The sequence below is a fragment of the Acinonyx jubatus genome, chromosome A1 (assembly GCF_027475565.1).
Source record: "Acinonyx jubatus isolate Ajub_Pintada_27869175 chromosome A1, VMU_Ajub_asm_v1.0, whole genome shotgun sequence".
Lineage (NCBI taxonomy): Eukaryota > Metazoa > Chordata > Mammalia > Carnivora > Felidae > Acinonyx > Acinonyx jubatus.
The window spans coordinates 27,993,965-28,012,619 of NC_069380.1; the positions used below are offsets into that span (position 1 = coordinate 27,993,965).

At 36.9% G+C, this 18,655-nt stretch overlaps 1 protein-coding gene across 9 annotated transcripts in view; it reads right to left on the reverse strand.

Moving 5' to 3' along the window:
• The window catches only part of DGKH (diacylglycerol kinase eta), a 186,214-nt gene that overhangs the window by 44,655 nt on the left and 122,904 nt on the right, over positions 1 to 18,655 (reverse strand). For all 9 annotated transcript variants that reach the window (XM_053216075.1, XM_053216082.1, XM_027064918.2 and 6 more), the window contains 5 exons: positions 16,950 to 17,058; positions 16,659 to 16,798; positions 14,924 to 15,008; positions 8,449 to 8,534; positions 572 to 671 (listed from right to left, as the gene is read on the reverse strand). In XM_053216075.1, coding sequence (XP_053072050.1) covers positions 572 to 671; positions 8,449 to 8,534; positions 14,924 to 15,008; positions 16,659 to 16,798; positions 16,950 to 17,058 — 520 coding nt within the window. The remainder of the gene's footprint in view (positions 1 to 571; positions 672 to 8,448; positions 8,535 to 14,923; positions 15,009 to 16,658; positions 16,799 to 16,949; positions 17,059 to 18,655) is intronic.

The window sequence follows — 18,655 nt, forward strand, 5'->3', positions numbered from 1 at the left end:
AAGAACCTTTTGTAAGAACTCCCTGTCATGGACATATGAGAGCAAAGAGAGTAGCTTTTAAGTTTCTTATGTTAGCCTCAGAAAGCTCATAAAGGGGGAAAAAATCTATAAAGAAAAAGGCAAAGCAAGAAACAGAACCCTGAGAGGGACCAAGGGCCATACTGTCTGGGGAACTTAAGGAATGGCGCTAAGATGGAAGGACAGAGCGTGACACCCAGTTTGCCTGGAAATGGAAAGCCATTCCTGTCTCTGCACTGGAACACCAGTGGCTCTGCATGTCCCACCTGTGACCCGACTACTGTGCATTTCTCCTTCAAGATGTCAATCAGTGGGAAAAGGGAGTTGAGTTATAAAATTCGTGTTGTCAGATGGTCTTCAGTAATGCAGTTTTCCTACCAGATAACCATAAAATAGAATATGTTTTAATCCCTTACATCTGATTCAAAAGGACTTTTTCTCTTGATTTAAGATGTTTTGGTAAGAAAGCCACTTAATCAATCTAGCTGTAAAACACCATTCAATGCCAGCATTGTTAGTCAAAACTTTCATGCTCTAAAGGTGACCTGCTTACTTTATTGGCCACAGCATCAGCTGCAACAGCATTTTCCAATGTTTTTTCATATGCTTTCTCTACTTTGGCAACAAAGTCCTTTACAGTTTCACATAGGATCCTTTGAGGAAAAGAAATGGTGAAATTCAGTAAACCCAGTAGGCTGATTTGGTTTGATTGACAAACATTTTAAAAACAAGCACAATTAGGTAAACTATACTTAAAACAAGCACATTTAGGTCAAAATATAGGGACCATTTGTATAAAAAACCCATACTCTATCTGCTGTGTAACACGTACTGTAGAAGTTCAAGACATTCTAAGTGATAAACGGAAATGTACATGAATACACTTTGCTCTATATAATTTAACTAACAGTCCTTTTAAGGTTATAATAAGTCCTTCTCAAATATTTAAATTAAATTCTTGAGAGGAGCATTTGTAGATCCCATTAAAAAATTTAAAGCATTATCTCCGGCATCTTATATATTTTCATAACAGAACTTGCAATGTTGAAAAAACAAGGATAAATTTGTCACTTAAAGTTGTCACTGTCACTGTAATGTTCATTATCTGGGTATCTTGAAAGTATATTGTTCCTAAAGAGGAAAGAGATTGTGTAGCCAACCTGCCACTTGGATTGAGTTATATTCTCTGCAAATCTATTTCCTTAAGGTGACCAGTATAGTCATAGGCAAGACTAATTTAATTTAGATTTTGTTAGTGTCAACAACATATGCTTTACTTGTTCCTTTTACATAAATTTGGTTTCTTTGCAATAGAAATAGATTAGGAGAAAAAATAATCTGAAACCCCAACACTGACGAAAATCTGTCTTTCAAAAGTCTTTGGGACTGGTGTTGAAACAATCCAACAGAATGGTATGTGACCAGCTTTTTCTAGCACGGGCTTAGTGAGTCTGAAAACAAAATCAGAATTATTTTAAAACAATTATATTTCTCTTTATTATGGATACAGTTTAGGAATTTGAAGGAAAAAACAAGCAGGTTCCAGCAATTATTTTTTTCTATTATCCTCACAATTTTCTCTGGTATGTGAGTGATATAATGATTAAGTTTCCAGATATTTAAGTGTTATGAAATCAAGCCATTCAATAGATAGAGTGTACATACACACACTCCAAACGTTCACATTTATTATCTAAGAAATAAATGAATTATTCCTAACAATTTAACAATTTTTATTTTCTTTGTTGTTTTTTGGCAACCATCTCTAGATTTCACTCGGACAAAAAGTAGTATTTCCTAACCTTCAACCTTTCTGTTGGCTTTTTCAAATTTTTTTAAATTTTATTTATTTTTTATTTTTTTAATGTTTATTTATTTTTGAGAAAGAGAGGCAAAGTGTGAGTGGGGGAGGAGCAGAGCGAGAGGGAGACACGGAATCCAAAGCAGGGTCCAGGCTCCAACGTGTCAGCACAGAGCCCAACGCGGGGCTTGAAGCCACGAACTGTGAGATCATGACCTGAGCTGAAGTCGGACACTTAACTGACTGAGCCACCCAGGCGCCCCTCTGTTGGCTTTTTAAAATCACAATTCTCCAGAGACTCTAGCTTACTATTTATTAGAGATGCATTCATGTGCTCCACCTCAAGGTTTGTCCTCTTTGTTCATGTATAGCACTTTTATAGAACTTGTTGAAATATTAAAGTGAGGCTATCATGAAAGTTTTTCTATGAAGTTTACTGAAAGTGTCTCTAAGATGTCCCACCTCTAAGAAGAGGAGACACAGACAGTTTCCCCTCTTTACAGAACTCCAAAATGGACCTTTTCTTTGCTATTGTTACAACACTGCCCTGATATAATTTTCTGTCATAATTTGTGAAATTGCATATGCCATAACATTATCATAACTACTTTTGCTGGCATTTTCCTAATTCTTAGGGACAGAGCCTGTTGGCCCATCGGCCTAGGAATGCAAGGGGCAACAAAGGTACCATGTTGTTGAGGCAGGTGGAGGCTGGAGGGGAGAGTACGATTCTGTGTTAGAGAATACTTGCCATGGAAGTTGTGGGGAAAATTAGAAGAAATGGTCTATCTTAGGATCCAGTAAGTTTCATATTCCAGAAGATATAAAATATGTACACTCGGGAGAAATGAACTAACTTTTTACTACACCTAAATAGTGACTGTAGAATTCTTAAAATTGAAATAAAACGTACACTAGTATGATTTCAAAATCATACTACCTGGGAACTTGCAAACTGGAGAAAAGCAATTTAAAGACGTATTTACTGTAGGGGTACCTGTGTGGCTCAGTCGGTTAAGCATCCAACTCTTGATTTCAGCTCAGGTCATGATCACCTTGTTTGTCCAAGCTCTGCATTGGACTCTGCACTGAAGGCACAGAGCCTACTTGGGATCCTCTCTCTCTCTCTCTCTCTCTCTCTCTCTTTCTCTCCCCCTCTCTCAATGTCCCTCCCCACTTGCTCTCTCTCTCTCTCTCTCAAAATGAATAAAAAAAATAAATAAATGTATTTACTGTAATAACGTAAAAGACATTCTCCAACTGATACAGTTTCTACTTTAATGCATAGACTTCCAGAAAACAGATTCAAAAATCAAATAAATGAAAGTGGAACATGGATTTTCTCATAGAGTTATAAATATTTTTAATCCCTAATTATATTTTAAATTAATGTTAGTCATAACTTTGACAAGCTATTTCCAAGCATTTTATTTCTTTAGTTTTGTTCTCTTCCTTCCAAGTTGAACACAAATATGTAGTTGATTTTGCACCAAATACTCAGTTGGAGCCAACAATAGTCCACATTTAGCATGCTTGATGATTCCCACTATGATCTCAATCAGATTGTATTCATGGCATCTATACTTTTCATCACTAGTAGCAGTATCTTCATTTATCAATTTTTCACTTATTTTTTTAATAGTGGCAAATGACAATAAAACATGCAAACACTACATGCAGAAAAATATGGCAATGGTGCCCAAACAGATGTGCATATTGGCAGGCAGGTATCATCTGAAAAATTCATTTTCCATCTGATATAAAAAAGTTCCAATCAGAAATTAAAGATGATTTTCAAATATCAATGCATAATATATTAAAAAACCATTACCTACTCTGTGCTCTGAGGAAAGATTTAATAACTACATATCTTATCTCATCTATTTAATGGGGGAGAGGAGCTAGCCTAAATTATCTCTAAGATAGATTCCAAATCTAAAATTCTATGGTTCTAGGGGCATCTGGATGGCTTAGTCATTTAAGTGTCCGACTTCAGCTCAGGTCTGATCTCACCGTTCTTGAGTTCGAGCCCCGTGTCGGGCTCTGTGCTGACAGCTCAGAGCCTGGAACCTGCTTCTGATTCTGTGTTTCCCTCTCTCTCTCCCCTCTCCCACTCGCACTCTGTGTCTCTCTCAAAAATAAATAAACATTAAAAAATATAAATAAAATAAAATTCTATGGTTCTATGGCAATAGTTCCAATCTTACTATTTTTTTCTGGCCAGCAATCCCATATTCTAAGAAGCTTTATCCTCAGAACAACTTGCATTTACTTAATAACTTTTCTTTGTATTTTTATTAATAAATGACATCTATAATTGCTAGCTAATGCTTCTGATTCTCAGAAGGTAACTCATGTTTACAAAATTTCAAAATCAAAGAAATGTTGACATTATGTTGGTTAGTTCATAGTAACTACGTTAGTTAACCTACATATTAGCTATGCTAATGGAATATAGCATTTCCATAGTATTTTCAGCATTTAAAAAATAGTTAAAACAGCTTAGTCTGCTGGGAATTACTATTTTACAAAACAAGTTTAAACATGCACAAGGAGGTTAAAACATTCTTCCTGAATATTATATCATTTAACAAGTAACTAGCATTATCAAAGGAAGGGAATTATTTATGTTATCTAGGTGGTGGTTACAAGAATGTGTGTGTGAATGTGAATGTGTGTGTGTATTCTTTTCTCTCATCACTTAAGTTATACCTTTATGATTTGGCTACTTTACCGTGTATATGTCATGCCTTGATAACAATTTATTTTACCTTATTTTATTTTTATTTACTTTATTTAACTTTTATTTTATTTAATTTAAATTTAATTTTATTTTAGAGAGAGAAAGTGAGAGTGAGTGAACATGACTGGGGGAGAGGGGCAGAGAAAGAGAAAGAATCTTAAGCAGGCTCCATGCTTAGCATGGAGGCTGACGCAGGGCTCGATTCCATGACCATGAGATCATGACCTGAGCCAAAATCAAGAGTTGGATGCTTAACTGACTGAGCCACCCAGGTGCCCTGAAAAAAAAAATTTTTTTTAAGCAGGGAGAACTATTTTATACTTTACAAGTCTTTTTTTTCTTTCTTTTTCCTTTTTTTTTTTTTAACATTTATTCATTTTTGAAAGGCAGAGAGAGACAGAGTGCGAATAGGGGAGGGGCAGCGAGAGGGAGACACAGAAACAGAAGCAGGCTCCAGGCTCCAAGCCATCAGCACAGAGCCCGACGCGGGGCTCGAACTCACGGACCGCGAGATCATGACCTGAGCCGAAGCAGGCCACTTAACCGACTGAGCCACCCAGGTGCCCCTATCCTTTACAAATCTTAAAGGGACATATAACCCAAATGCAGTAATTGAACCTTGTTTGGTTCTTGACTTGAATAAAACAACTGTTTAAAAAAAAACTTTGAGATAATTAGGGCAAATGGAATACGGATCGAGATGGTCTTAGAGAATTGTTACTAATTTTATTAGACTTTTTAATAAGATTATTAGGTATATATACTGAAACTAGAATAAAAGGATTTCTGGGATTTGCTTAGAGATACTGTAGCACGGAAAAGTGGATGACAAAATTTTGACAGACACTGAAGCTGTGTGATGGGTATGGTGGGAAACCATTATACTAGTCTACTTTTATGTATGTTTGAAAATGTTCATAACAAAAATTAAATTGAAAATATACTATATTAATGGTACAAATTTACTACATTTTGTCCTTTCTTTTCAGTCTTAAATCTTTTTATGGCAAATCCCCTAAAATTTTAATCTGGGGTTATAAAGGCAAGACAGCTGGGCAGTATGGGAGCACACAGGAGTGACAAGAGGGGACCAGGGTTGGAATAGAATCTGCTTAGAGGCAAACGAAGGTCAGAGAGAAATCCAAAGCTAAAGTTAATAATAGTGGAGCCTAGACAAAGAGCCAGGCCAAGGTCAAAGAAAAATTTGAATGTAATTGATTAAAACATGAGATGATGATACCATAATTTAATATAGCACTCTGGAGTTTGTAAGCTCTATATTTATTTTACTCCCAGCAGTTCCATGAGAGAGGAAGGACATTCCTACACTTGATAAAACAGACCTGGGCTACAAAGCTACTAAATGGTTGAATCTCAGCTAGGACCTCAGATTTACTTCTACTTGGCTCAAAACTGTGACTTTCAAACTGTGTTTTTCAACACTGTGTTTTTCAAACTGTTTTCCAGAAAGACTTCAAGGATTTTGCAAGTACTTGATTCAAATTTCACTTAGAAATATAGGATATATAGGGGCGCCTGGGTGGCTCAGTCGGTTAAGCGGCCGACTTCGGCTCAGGTCATGATCTCGCGGTCCATGAGTTCAAGCCCCGCATCGGGCTCTGTGCTGACGGCTCAGAGCCTGGAGCCTGTTTCAGATTCTGTGTCTCCCTCTCTCTGACCCTCCCCTGTTCATGCTCTGTCTCTCTCTGTCTTAAAAATAAATGTTAAAAAAAAAAATTAAAAAAAAATATATAGGATATATATATTTTTTTACATGCTCAAATAATCATTAGAAATATGAGAGACAAGTAATATGTTAGCTTTCACTTCAGAATTCACAGTTTTTTGGGAAAATCTTAGACTATATTTGATGCAGTTTTCAGCTATTTCTGTATTTTATTTTGGTTACATGTTAGTAAGGAAATTGTCTTCAATAATCAAAATAAAATACAGAAATAATTAGAAACTGCATCAAATAAAAAATTATAACTGTTATCTATAATCTCATTGCTTAATTTTTCTCACAAATGGCTAACAATTTAATCTTGTCCAATTTATTAATGACAACAAAATAGATTTTTAATTATTTAAATATTAGAATTCTACATAATATTTTGTTTAAAAGAAGACAAGGTTATAAGCCAATTATATCTCAGTTAAGAAACATATTAAATGTGTAGAAGGCAGTAATCAAACACATCAAACACATGAAGGCCAATATCAAGAGATTTGCTAACATCCAAATTTGAAATATTTAAAATATTAACTGCACTAAAGAACAATTCTTTTTATAACTTGTTATAATTTTTAAAAGTTTCTAATCAGCTTTCCATTTTTTCTAGCAATAGCTTCTAAAATGTCCTATAAAAACAAGCATTTGATTCATAGAGCAAGGGTGGCAAGCGCAAATGTCTTCCTTGTAGTAGTAACTTAAGAAGTACCTAATGAATGACGTGGGTATATTTATAAATTTGGCCCAGTATGAGGAAGGCCTAGGGAGTGCTGAGGCTTGGGAGGAACTGGAGATTTTTACATTTCACCGTAAGCCATGCAACTTGTCAGAAAACACCCAACCAGGGGTGCCTGGGTGGCTCGGTCGGTGGAGCGTCTGACTTCGACTCAGGTCATGATCTCGCAGTTCATGGGTTCAAGCCCCATGTCGGGCTCTGTGCTGACAACTCAGAGCCTGGAGCCTGCTTCCGATTCTGTGTTTCCCTCTCTCTCTCTGCCCATTCCCCACTTGTGCCTCTGTCTCTCCTTCTCTCTCAAAAATAATAAACATTAAAAAAATTTAAAAAAAGAAAACGCCCAACCAAACAACAGCAGCAAAAACCCACCAGCAGCACTGTGCATCAGAGCATCTGCTGCCCACCTCTCTGGGCAACCAGTCTGCTCCCCTGCCTTAAGCTGTTCCTTCCTATTATTCCTTAAGCAATACCCTTCCTATTGCTCAGCCCGGTTTCCTATTCCTGGGGGTTATGGCAGCAAAAGCAGTCGTTATTGTATTTGTACTCTGTCACAAGCAAATTTGTTTGTAATGATTTATCTGGTCTTCCCTTCAGTCTTTGCAAATTAAATATATAATATACTAAGGTTTGTGTATTTTTCCTCCCACTACTTCCCCAGTCCCTCACTCCCTTTACTTCTTCTTTGTTTCCTCTTTCTGTATAACAGTAATATTTCCTTGCTAAGCCAGAATCTTAAAGCATGCTTTGACCTTTGCTTATCAGTTGAAAATTTCAGCGGGTTTCACCCCTTACTCTAGTTGACTTTCCAGCTCTCAGGATATCAGTATAGGATATTTCAAAACTAAATTCTAAATTCCGGGCAGGCAACATTTAAGATAATAAAATCAAGTAGCTTTGGCTCCATGTACAGAATCAACCTAACTAAAATCTGATAACTTTGAATTAAAATATAATTATGGAATTCTAACATGCTGATAAATGTCACTTTGAAAAATCTCTTCAATATTTTCCCTTTCCTGATGTAAACAGTTCCTAAAGAGTAGTGTTTATGGAAATAATAAATTATGGTGAAATGTGTTTTCCATATTATAATCATAAATGCTTCTTTAAATAGGAACTTAGATTAATTAAACTCTAACTCATATCACACCTTTCTGATAAAAATATTTCAGATTAAGCATTAAAAAAAAACCCTCTAAATATATACTTCACTGCAAATAAGATGCTAAAGTGATTTTAAAAAAAAACAATGCAAGTTTAGTATATCTAACTTTATAAGGTACTCTAACTTTATAAGTTACTTCACCAATATTTTGGGGGGGGGGGAAATCACAAAAAAAGTGACATAAATGGTAGGAACAAGCTGTCCTTTCATTTTCACCATATAACTCTTTCATGACTTGAACTCCATTACTCACTTGGCAGATGATATGACCACGGCATGTTCATCAGAATTGAGGATTTTTGTAAGATGAGCTGCAACTGAGTCCTCATAAATTGTCATCTGAAAAAGTAAAAAACCTACACTGTATTATTGTTGCTGGCATTTATACAACTCAGTTTATTACCACTTCCAAAATGGGATCATTTAAGACACATGTGACACAGGGACGTGAGTATAATGAATTATATGAAAAGTCATCATACAAAATAGATAAATACTTCCCTTCTATAAAAGGCTTTTAGTTTCTGAAATTCCTTAATCTGTAGTCTTAGAAAAAACCCTAAAATCCATTAAATTAGAAAAAAATGTCAAATGGCTGAACACATAAAGAACTCCTCCAGGTAGGCACAAAAAAAAGCCAGACAACCCAATGAAAAATGGGCTAAAGACTAGAAATTTAAAGAGGAGGATAAAAAAAAAAAAATGGTCCACAAACAGATGAAAGGAAATCAGCCTCATCAGCTGTCAGGCAAACACAAAATAAAACCACAGTGAGGTTCCACTGTATTTGCCAGAAGAGTTAAAATGAAATAGCAGCAACAATGCCTGGAAAATGCCAAATATTGGCAAGGTTGTGGAGCTACAGAAGTCTCATTCACTGCTGGTGGGAGAGCAGGCATTGATATAAACACTCTAGAAAACTGCTGGGTGTCTTTCAAAGCCAAACATATGCATATAGCATAGGATCCAGCAATCCGATTTCTACACACACACACACACACACACACACACCCCCAAAGAAATGTGATGTGCGTTCACCAAAAGACATGTGATAGAAAACATTCATAGCAGCATTCACTCAAATGCAGAATGGATAACACATCGGAGTATATCCTCGCAATGGACTAGATGGGGGCAATGAGAATGCGTGGTTTACAGCTATGCCATAACACGGATGAATCTCACAGACATGATGTTGAATAAAAGGATTCAGAAAAGAACTGCTTACAAAATGATTCATTTTATAAAGTGCAGAATGGACAAAAATAATCTATGCTGTTAGAAGCCAGAGAGTGGTTCCTGGGGTGGGAGGGGAGGGTGGTGAATGGAAGAGGGCCTGTGGGGGCTCACAGCACGCTGATAATACTGCCTTGTGATCTGCATGTTGATTACATGGGTGTATTCAGCTTGTGGAAACTTACCAGCTGTACATTTATGATTGGTGCACTTTTCTGGGTGCACAATTCAATAAAAAGTTTTTTAGAATGTTGAGTAGTCTGTCATACAGCCATGTAAAATAAATCTCTCAAATTAGGAAGTAATCAAAATGCTCAGGGAGTCCTGTCTCCCCTTTTCTGTTTGACTCAAAATGTAAGATTCTGTTGAAAGAACAGATCTTCCTAATATGCAAACATGTGCACAGTATTTAAACAGCCTCTATTCAGAGCCTTCCATCAAATGTTTGCCTCCAATATGTACAACGTCCTACAGCTCAAAAATTTCCAGTGTAAACCACCTACTCTGTTCCAGCTGGCCTCCTGTGTTCTTCCGCCCTTCTCTGATATCCTTTTGTTGCTTCTTACCCATTGGCACCAGGTCATTCAGACTTAAATGTACCACCTCCCCTCCTTAAAGCCTTCCTGACTAGCGTCTTTCCAAAGAGATCTCATTCCCGATTTCTGCCCAGTTCCATGAGTGGCTAATCAGTATGTCATTCTTTTAAATTTCTATCTTACTTTCTTCAGAGGCAGACCACGTATAGAAAGGAATTCTTACATTAAGGAAAGGATGGGAGGGGAGGAGCCTCAAAGCCTCACGCAATATTGTGATCACTTGCAAATCCACTTTATTCATCTTCCAGTGTAAACATTAAAAGTTGTATCTTTATACTCAAGATCAGAAAAATGAAAATACGTCTTTTAAAAAAGCAAAGAAAGGAAGTATTTTTCAAAATGATTAGTTTCATTTCTTTTCCCTACAGGATAGACTGTCATAGAGCCTAAGAAGTTAGGGGAAAGTATTTTATACTCTCAGTAATTCCCTTTGAAATTACATGTAAAAATCCAAGTTTTTGTCTGTTAAAAATAAGAAAAGGCAAAGAATACAACTTCTTCCAGAGGAAAATGAAATAACTATGTCCAAAGATAAAATTATTGATGTCCCTTATTAAGCTATTATGTAGTCATTTAGAGTCAGGAAGGTAAGGTAAGAATAATAGTTAACATTTTTTATTGTGTACAGACACTGTGATGAAGTATTCGATACATATTTATCCCATTAATTGTCCTGTTTTATAGCCAAGGAACCTAAGGCGCAGTGAAGTTGTGTGATTTTCCCACTATCCTGGGCTAATGAAGAAAAGACAAACTAGGGGGCCAGGTCTGCAGCTTATCCCACTATTATTCCCGCCCCACCCCCAACCCCCCACTCCAAGCAAGTCCTGATCTTTGGTTAACTGTCAAATATAAATTTTGTCATTTCTCAAGTGCATCATTATACCAGCCTTGTAGCTGGGATCCCTATATCTCTCTAACCCCTTTCAAATCATTCTCCACTTCATGATGCAATGATCTTTTTCCAAAACACAAATCTGAGCATGACACATCTCTGCCTAACATGTTACAGGGGATCTTCCTACTTTCCAGACAGAGTCAAAATTCTTCAGCTAACACGCAACACCTTCCACAATTCCCAGGATTCTCCATGATCTGAACCCTCCTTCTCTCCACCGTCATGTCTTTTGATGCTCTTCCCTTGCACATGAGCTCTAACTCAACAGAATTACTTGTAGTGTCCCAAATGTATGAAGGTCCTTACTATCAAGCTCTACATGATGCTCTTTTTCAACTGGCTAATTCCTACTTCTCTTTGTGCTGAAAACCCAGTTTAGATACAATCTCTTCTGTAAAGACTTCACTGAACTTACCAGACTGAGAGCCCTCTCTTCTGTGCAGCCATTATACCCTGAAAATAACCTAAACATAGCTGATCATTTATTGTCTGTCCCTCAAAATATATTCTCCAGCTTTCTCGCTTTGTGGCATCCTTAATGTCTGAATGATTTTGTCACATACCCCTAGGCCTAAAGGAACAGCTAACAGTAGTTAAGTACACACAACTTAGTATTTATGTCCTAACAACTTAATAGCCACTTGAAAAAATAATACACATAGATTAAAAGAAAAAATAGTATCATATTTAACTCTTAAATAACGAGCTGTGAGCCTGTAGGCACTGTGTACGTCTCAAGCCTTGGAATCAGATTGGACAAGAACTCTCTCATTTCCTATTCAACACTGACTTTTGTGTGGTGTTTGCTTTTTGTCACAGTGACTACTGAAAACCCAAGCTTCGCAAAAATGTGATGTCATCAAAAGAAGTGTAGTGCAATGATGTTTCAACTGTCCAGTACTTCAAGCTGTGTGCTGTCCAATAGATGTTGAGTATTACAATTAAATTCTCTTTGAAATTTGAACACATCTTATGGTAGCCCTCTGAATTCACCAGAGTGAGTGCCTGGAGGCCCCCTGCACACAGCTTGGGAATCGGCACTGTAAGCTGACTGGAGCTGGAGGGCAATCTTTTATGTCTACTCCCGGATGCCAACAGGCATTTAATATTGTTAAGTGAATGAAAAAATAACGTTATAACACCTTAGCATGCTGTTACCAAGCATCTAGGAAACAAAGAATTGAGGGGCGAGGAGCTTTCTATAAGAGTAAATAAAAAAAAATAAACTAATAGGAAGAATTTCGTTTCCAGGGATTTGAAGCCATTCGTTCCTGTTGTCAGGATGGAGGTGCAGCAGTTCACATCCTCTTTTTTATGACCTTACCATTAATAAATGAGCATCTATTGACTCACTAGACTGGTGTGATTTGGGTATGATACAAAAGAGACGAAAAATATGACTCTTACATCAAAAAGCTTTGAAACCAATTGGAAAGCAATAGGAATCTGGCTTCCGAGAAACAGACAAGGTCAGAAGGCTTTGATGCCAAGATGTCCCTAGTTCCAAAAGTGTGTGGTATTTAGACAAAAAATTAACAGTAAGAATTTTTTATTAATTGCCCGCTTTGTGTCAGTCATGACACCAGATGACAATATAATGGTGAATGGATAACATGTTGCCGCACCGTGACAGTACAATTGCACCAAGATAATGGCAGGTGATAATGGAAGGGGGCTATGGAACTCCCAAGAAGGAGATAGTAGTGGGACTTGGGGGATGAAGGGTGGCTGCTTGGAGCAAGTGATACCCTGAGGTGAGGACAGGAGTGAACTAAGCATGATATCGCTGGAAGGATACATACTCATTCATAAAGGGGTACGGGAGAAAAGGACATGACAGCATGGGGATTTCACACTAAATACAAACAATGTGTTTTCTACCAGTGAGTATCAATAGAATCATTGTTACTGGAGGAAATCGTGGAATCACTACTTTTTCAATGTTTAAAAAGTATAACAGGAAACAGAATTACTTAATTATGGCCATAAGGAATTCATCAACAAAACTGTCACAGTTCTTTAAACTCTGCAATTCTACGGTGCCAGCGGAATGCTAAGTTAATAAGATAATCAGGAAGTTCAACCACATTTGTGTCCTTTTAAGGAAAACTGAAAAAATAGTAATTTCACAGTCACGCATAAAGGAATTTAAAACGAATAAAAAATATATAAGCTGGGAAATTAGGTTGGGCCTAAGAAGGAAGGTTCAGCTTGCTGTTCTTACAGTCTTAAAGGTAAAAAAGTCACATGGTGACGAGTCAGAGTGATGTAGAACACGCACTTAACGTGTATTCTGAAGGCATGCTATTCCTTTGTTATGAAATATTTTATTTTATTTTATTTTATTTTATTTTATTTATTTATTTTTTCAACGTTTATTTATTTTTGAGACAGAGAGAGACACAGCATGAACGCGGGAGGGTCAGAGAGAGGGAGACACAGAATCTGAAACAGGCTCCAGGCTCCAAGCCATCAGCCCAGAGCCTGACGCGGGGCTCGAACTCACGGACCGCGAGATCGTGACCTGGCTGAAGTCGGACACTTAACCGACTGCGCCACCCAGGCGCCCCTGTTATGAAATATTTTAATAGGAAACCAAAATAAACTGTTTCATTCAAAACCTTTTATACTAAAAAAGAGATTTCTTCCATGTAGTTACAACCATATCTCGTATTTAACGACTATACATATGCAATAAAAGTAAAATTGTTTACCTTTATTTTTTATGCTAGGAAGTAGACATCTCTTAAGTAAGTAGAGCAAAAGAATTCCCTCTTTTGTCTCTTTGGGGAGAAAATTAATAGCATTTACAAAAATACTATTAAGAAAAAAGACTGGTTCCTATAAAAACATGTATTATATTTGTAGTTGGATAAGATAATACTATAAATAAAAATGCTGCTAGAAAGAAAATAGTAAATATATTAATCCTTAATAGCAATTATCCTTGGGTGTTAGGACTAGAAGTAAGATTATTTTTTCATACATTTTTGTATTTTCCATATTTTTAGAGGCAGTTTTTGCTACCTTTATGTGAGAAAAGGGCATTATATAATTAGCTGGTTTAAGGCATAGCCCCATGTTTCTAGTTATCATTCCTTTCCTCAGTTTTGACAAGACCATAATTTTCTTAATGACAAAATAAAGATTTCAACTATAAACAGATGAATTTTCCTAGAGGGAAAAATAAGTTATTATAGACCAAACGGTCTTGTTAGTCACAGAGTAATCCTTTGAAAAGTAGGGTCTGTTTTCATTCTCCAATGCTTTGAGGTTTAATCAAAATGCTGAATCTTTAAGAACATCTAAAAACTGTAGTTAATGGTCTGTACCAGGGATGGAAAAAAGTGTGCTGTCTTTCTTCCTTTGTTTTTATCTTGATCAGCAGGCTTAAACTGGAAAACTATAATGGTGAACACTCAACAGAGCACGCAAAGGAGGAAGAAATTATATAATACTCTGGCCACAAGTATTAGTGTGTTTGCAAATTGCTTAAGGGAGCTGAGCTAACACCTAATAGACAGATGATCATGGCCAAAGCAGAAATTGAGTAAAAGCTAACAGGAACCTGTCATCAGCTGGCCTGCCCTGGAGCCCTGTTGGTAAAAAGAAGCAGGCAGGTGGAATATCAGGGGGAACCATCAGGGGTGAGGAAGGGGAACTTGCATGCCTGGTGCTTTGCACACATTTGTTACTGCATTAACTCTTTCCAACATTGCAACCTTGTTCTATAGATAAAGTAACAGGGGCTCATGACAGTGAGTGATGTGGCTAACTTCATGTTTCCAGTGTGGGTGGTCACAGAACGACTCTAACCTGCATCGTATGAATTCTTCCTTCTGAGAGAGAAGACTAGAAGCAGTCAATGAACCCATACCCAAAATAATAAAAAATAAAACTAAGCAAGCATGCTACCGTATCTTATAAAGTTTTCTTACTTGGTCAAGATATTCACCGTTATTTCCAAATGATAAATAGGCAAAAGGTTAAAGTCTTACATAAAATTCTTCGGATGCTTCTGGAGGTTCTGGAAGTAGAGAAGCTTTTGGAGGCAACTTGAGTTCATAGGTCATTATACTCCACCTGAAGGGAGAAAAGTCTTTGGTCTAAAATTCCTTTAAAATTTAATAAACAGATTCTGTTCTCATACATATGCACAAGTCTGCACAAACTATGGTTTATTGTATCTAAGACAACCAGATACTGGAAAAAAGAGATGGAATTTTTGGCAATCTCATAAAATGCTGAATTCATGCTTTATGATTTCCATATCTTACCAGTTCTCTGGTTAGTGACTTCCAAACTCCATGAAATAAGAAATGCACATACATAGTAAAACTTCCCCTTCTTCACTAACGCAATGAATTCTGACTTTTCTATTCTTGGGGTGCAGCGAGAACAGTGTTTAAATTTGCAGCAAAAAGCCATTTCAAATACCCTGCATAGTTTGGTAAGCACAGAACTGGGAAATCACCTCTGGGGTCTTTTAAAGACTGGAGACAGAAGCCCCTTTAGGCACCTAAATGACCGGGGTATCCCTCTCCTGAATAGTTTGGGATAACCATAACTTTAGACAAATGCTGTACCACCCAGCTCTCTTTTGAAATATTCTGTCAGCAAAAGAATCAACCATTACAACATTACCTTAGGACAGGCAAGGTTACAATTAATTAGGTTATAGCTCATTTTAGAGTAATTACATTTTAGATTGGTGACTCCCTGATGAGATTTTGTTATTTTCGGGAACAGTTCCACAGATGGCTAATCCTATCAAAGTTGTTTTGATTCATGCTAGCTTAAGTCCATAATGATATTTTGACATTTGTCTTCTACTTATGGTGGTGGTGGGGGGGGGGGGGGGGTTGGTTACTGCGTACTGAGTCCTGTTGCTCCTAAACTTCAATCCTAAACACCTCCTCTAGAATATTCAGGGTACACATACTGTGATTTCTTTTTTATACGTGGGGCATTTAGAGAAAAGAGGTTGAGATGTGGTCAGGACATCATAAACACCTTGATATGAAGAGGTCTTTCTAATATTTCTCGGTCCCTGGGAAAAGATTATCTTTTTTAGTATTCAGTTCTTTGTTGGTTCAATTCATTCTTAGTATGCAATAATTAAGAAGAGATATTCTAACAAATCTAAACTTTATGTGTCTTCCGTAGCTTTAATGAAGCCGCAAGATGATGGGGCCTGTTATATGACCTATTATAGTCATCAAAAGCCCCCACACAAAATGAACTATTGAAGCTTTCTGACCTGGAGAACAAGGACAAGTAATTGCTGTATCAGCATAGCCTTCTGTTTTTAAAATAGAGAATAAACTGAGAATTGATGGGGGGAGGGAGGGAGGAGAAAGTGGGTGATGGGCATTGAGGAGGGCACCTGTTGGGATGAGCACTGGGTGTTGTATGGAAACCAATTTGACAGTAAATTTCATATTAAAAAAATAAAGATAAAAAGATATCTTCTGTATATAAAATAAAATAAAAAAGTGGGTTCATTAGACTAGTTTTCTCAGTTATTGTTACAATTCACTCATTCACTCAAAAAATATATTTATTGAGTGTCTACTCTACGCTGGGCTCTGTCCTAGACCTCAGGCGTGAAAAGAGTAGGTAGGACCAGGAAGTCTCTGTCCTCATGGGGCTTACAGTTCATAAAATTTAAACTGCCAAAAATGATTTAGTAGGCCATATTCAGTCTGGTTTTGGAAGAAAATTCTCTTTTACCTGTCTAGCATTTTGGTACTGGCTCGTTCCAGCTTCTCTAGTATCTGAGGAAGTTGGGTGTCGTCATCGTATGAACCTCCCCAGCCCAGAACGCGGGCAAGGTCATTTCCTGTACCCAAGGGCAATACTCCCAGCTGACACTGAAAGAGAATACAACAGGGAGACCTCAGACAAGCTGAGAAACAGGAGCTATGGCATTTCTGCACCTCCCTGGTCAGCAGATTAGCATACGTGCATGCTAATGAGTACATGTTAATGTAGTTAATGAGTCAGGAAAGACTGAGTACTTGCCTGTTTATTCAAGTTGAGCTTATCAATTTCTGACAAAACCCAACCTACACTTCCATCTCCTCCACAAACAAGAATTCGAAAGTTGTCAAACTTCTGGAATAATCTTAAACTGAAAGTAAAAAGGATTTTATTTTAATACAAATAAATGAAAATCACTTCCCCCAATTCTTTGTTATTCTGTATTTGTTGGTATTCATGTTCAGATAACTATAAGAACTCTTACATATTAATTATACTATAAAAATTAAAGTGCAATTCTTAACTCAAGAAAACTTCTTAATCGTAAGGAGGAAAGGGGATTATAAGTAGAAATGGGAGATAAAATTAGGTGAAAAAGGGAGTTGGAAATGAGAAAACAAAGAAGCAGACCCGGGAAAGAGAATGAAAGGTAAGAGATACAACATGGTAAAAGTAGTGACTTTTTTTTCTTTCCATTATAAGGATATGTTATTTCCTTAAGAATAGTATACTACCAACCAGGGATGGTGAATCTAGGGCACTGATACTATTGATGCTCAAGGCAGTTTCTAAAGAGACCCATCAAACCTTGTCGATGTATCACTTTTCGGACACCCACTCGCTTCTCCTCCGCCTCATCCCCTAGACTTGGGTCAGTCTTTTTTACTTTTATATTCCTTTTCCTTCATCTCAACTTTTGACACATTGCACCTTCTGAATGTACCTTTGTACACCTCAAGTATTGTGGGAAATCTAAAAAATATAGAGACGATCTCAAGAGGTTTCACAAAGGGCCTTCCTTGGAATTATATAGGTGAGAAAAGGAAATGTTAAGAATGTAAGATATTGGAACTGTGAAGGATTATTAAACAGATGTGCTAGAAAGGAAGACACAGCTAACCAGCAACGGAAAAGACACAAGTGAGGGGAGAAGTCAGGTAAGGAAATACCAGAACCCAGGGAAGGGGTTGGAGACAGATGAAAAAGATGAACATCCATGGGCTCAGAAGGGCCTGAGACTTGGCAAGAAGGCAATGGGAACAAGGAGAAAGACTTGAAGAGCAAAAGTGAAAAGAAGCACAAAGACTGAGGCAAGAGATAGAAAGGACAGGAAAGGATAAGGGCCTTCTGGGGGTACCTAAAATCCCCATTCCTACTTCTGTGTTCATGCTTTAAGAGAAAAGTTGAGTTGACAGAAGTAAATCATGGAGAGGTTGCAGGCCCTTGGTTCTAATGACATTGTATCACCTCTTCAACAAAATCATATGCATACACTAAAAATGTATTTAAAGTACCGGAAGGTATATTTTCCCTCACTGATAATACATTTAATTTTTTTTCAGATTGTAAGTCATAGGATATTCCAGAAAGCTGAAAAGAACAATCAACAACAGTATTTTTTGTAATTTATATGAATGAGTCTCCAATCCTTGGGACCTGCAATAGTATCTGTGCTTTGGTTAAATAACTGATTATTTGTATTACATAAAAATCAATGCTAGCCTTCCACGCAGATCATTTTCTAAAATTATCATGTATTTCTATATTTACACAGGTTCCTTCTCAAAGCTAAGTAAACTGTTAGTACTATTTGATGTATGATATATTCTAAAACATTTTCTAAACAAATTTTGGGATTTTCAGCACATAAGGAAGTTGTATAAATATCAAAAAGGGGAAGTTAAAACGTATAATTAGAGCTTTAAAAAGGGAGGAGTGGGAAGATCAACATAGAGATGTCTAGATGA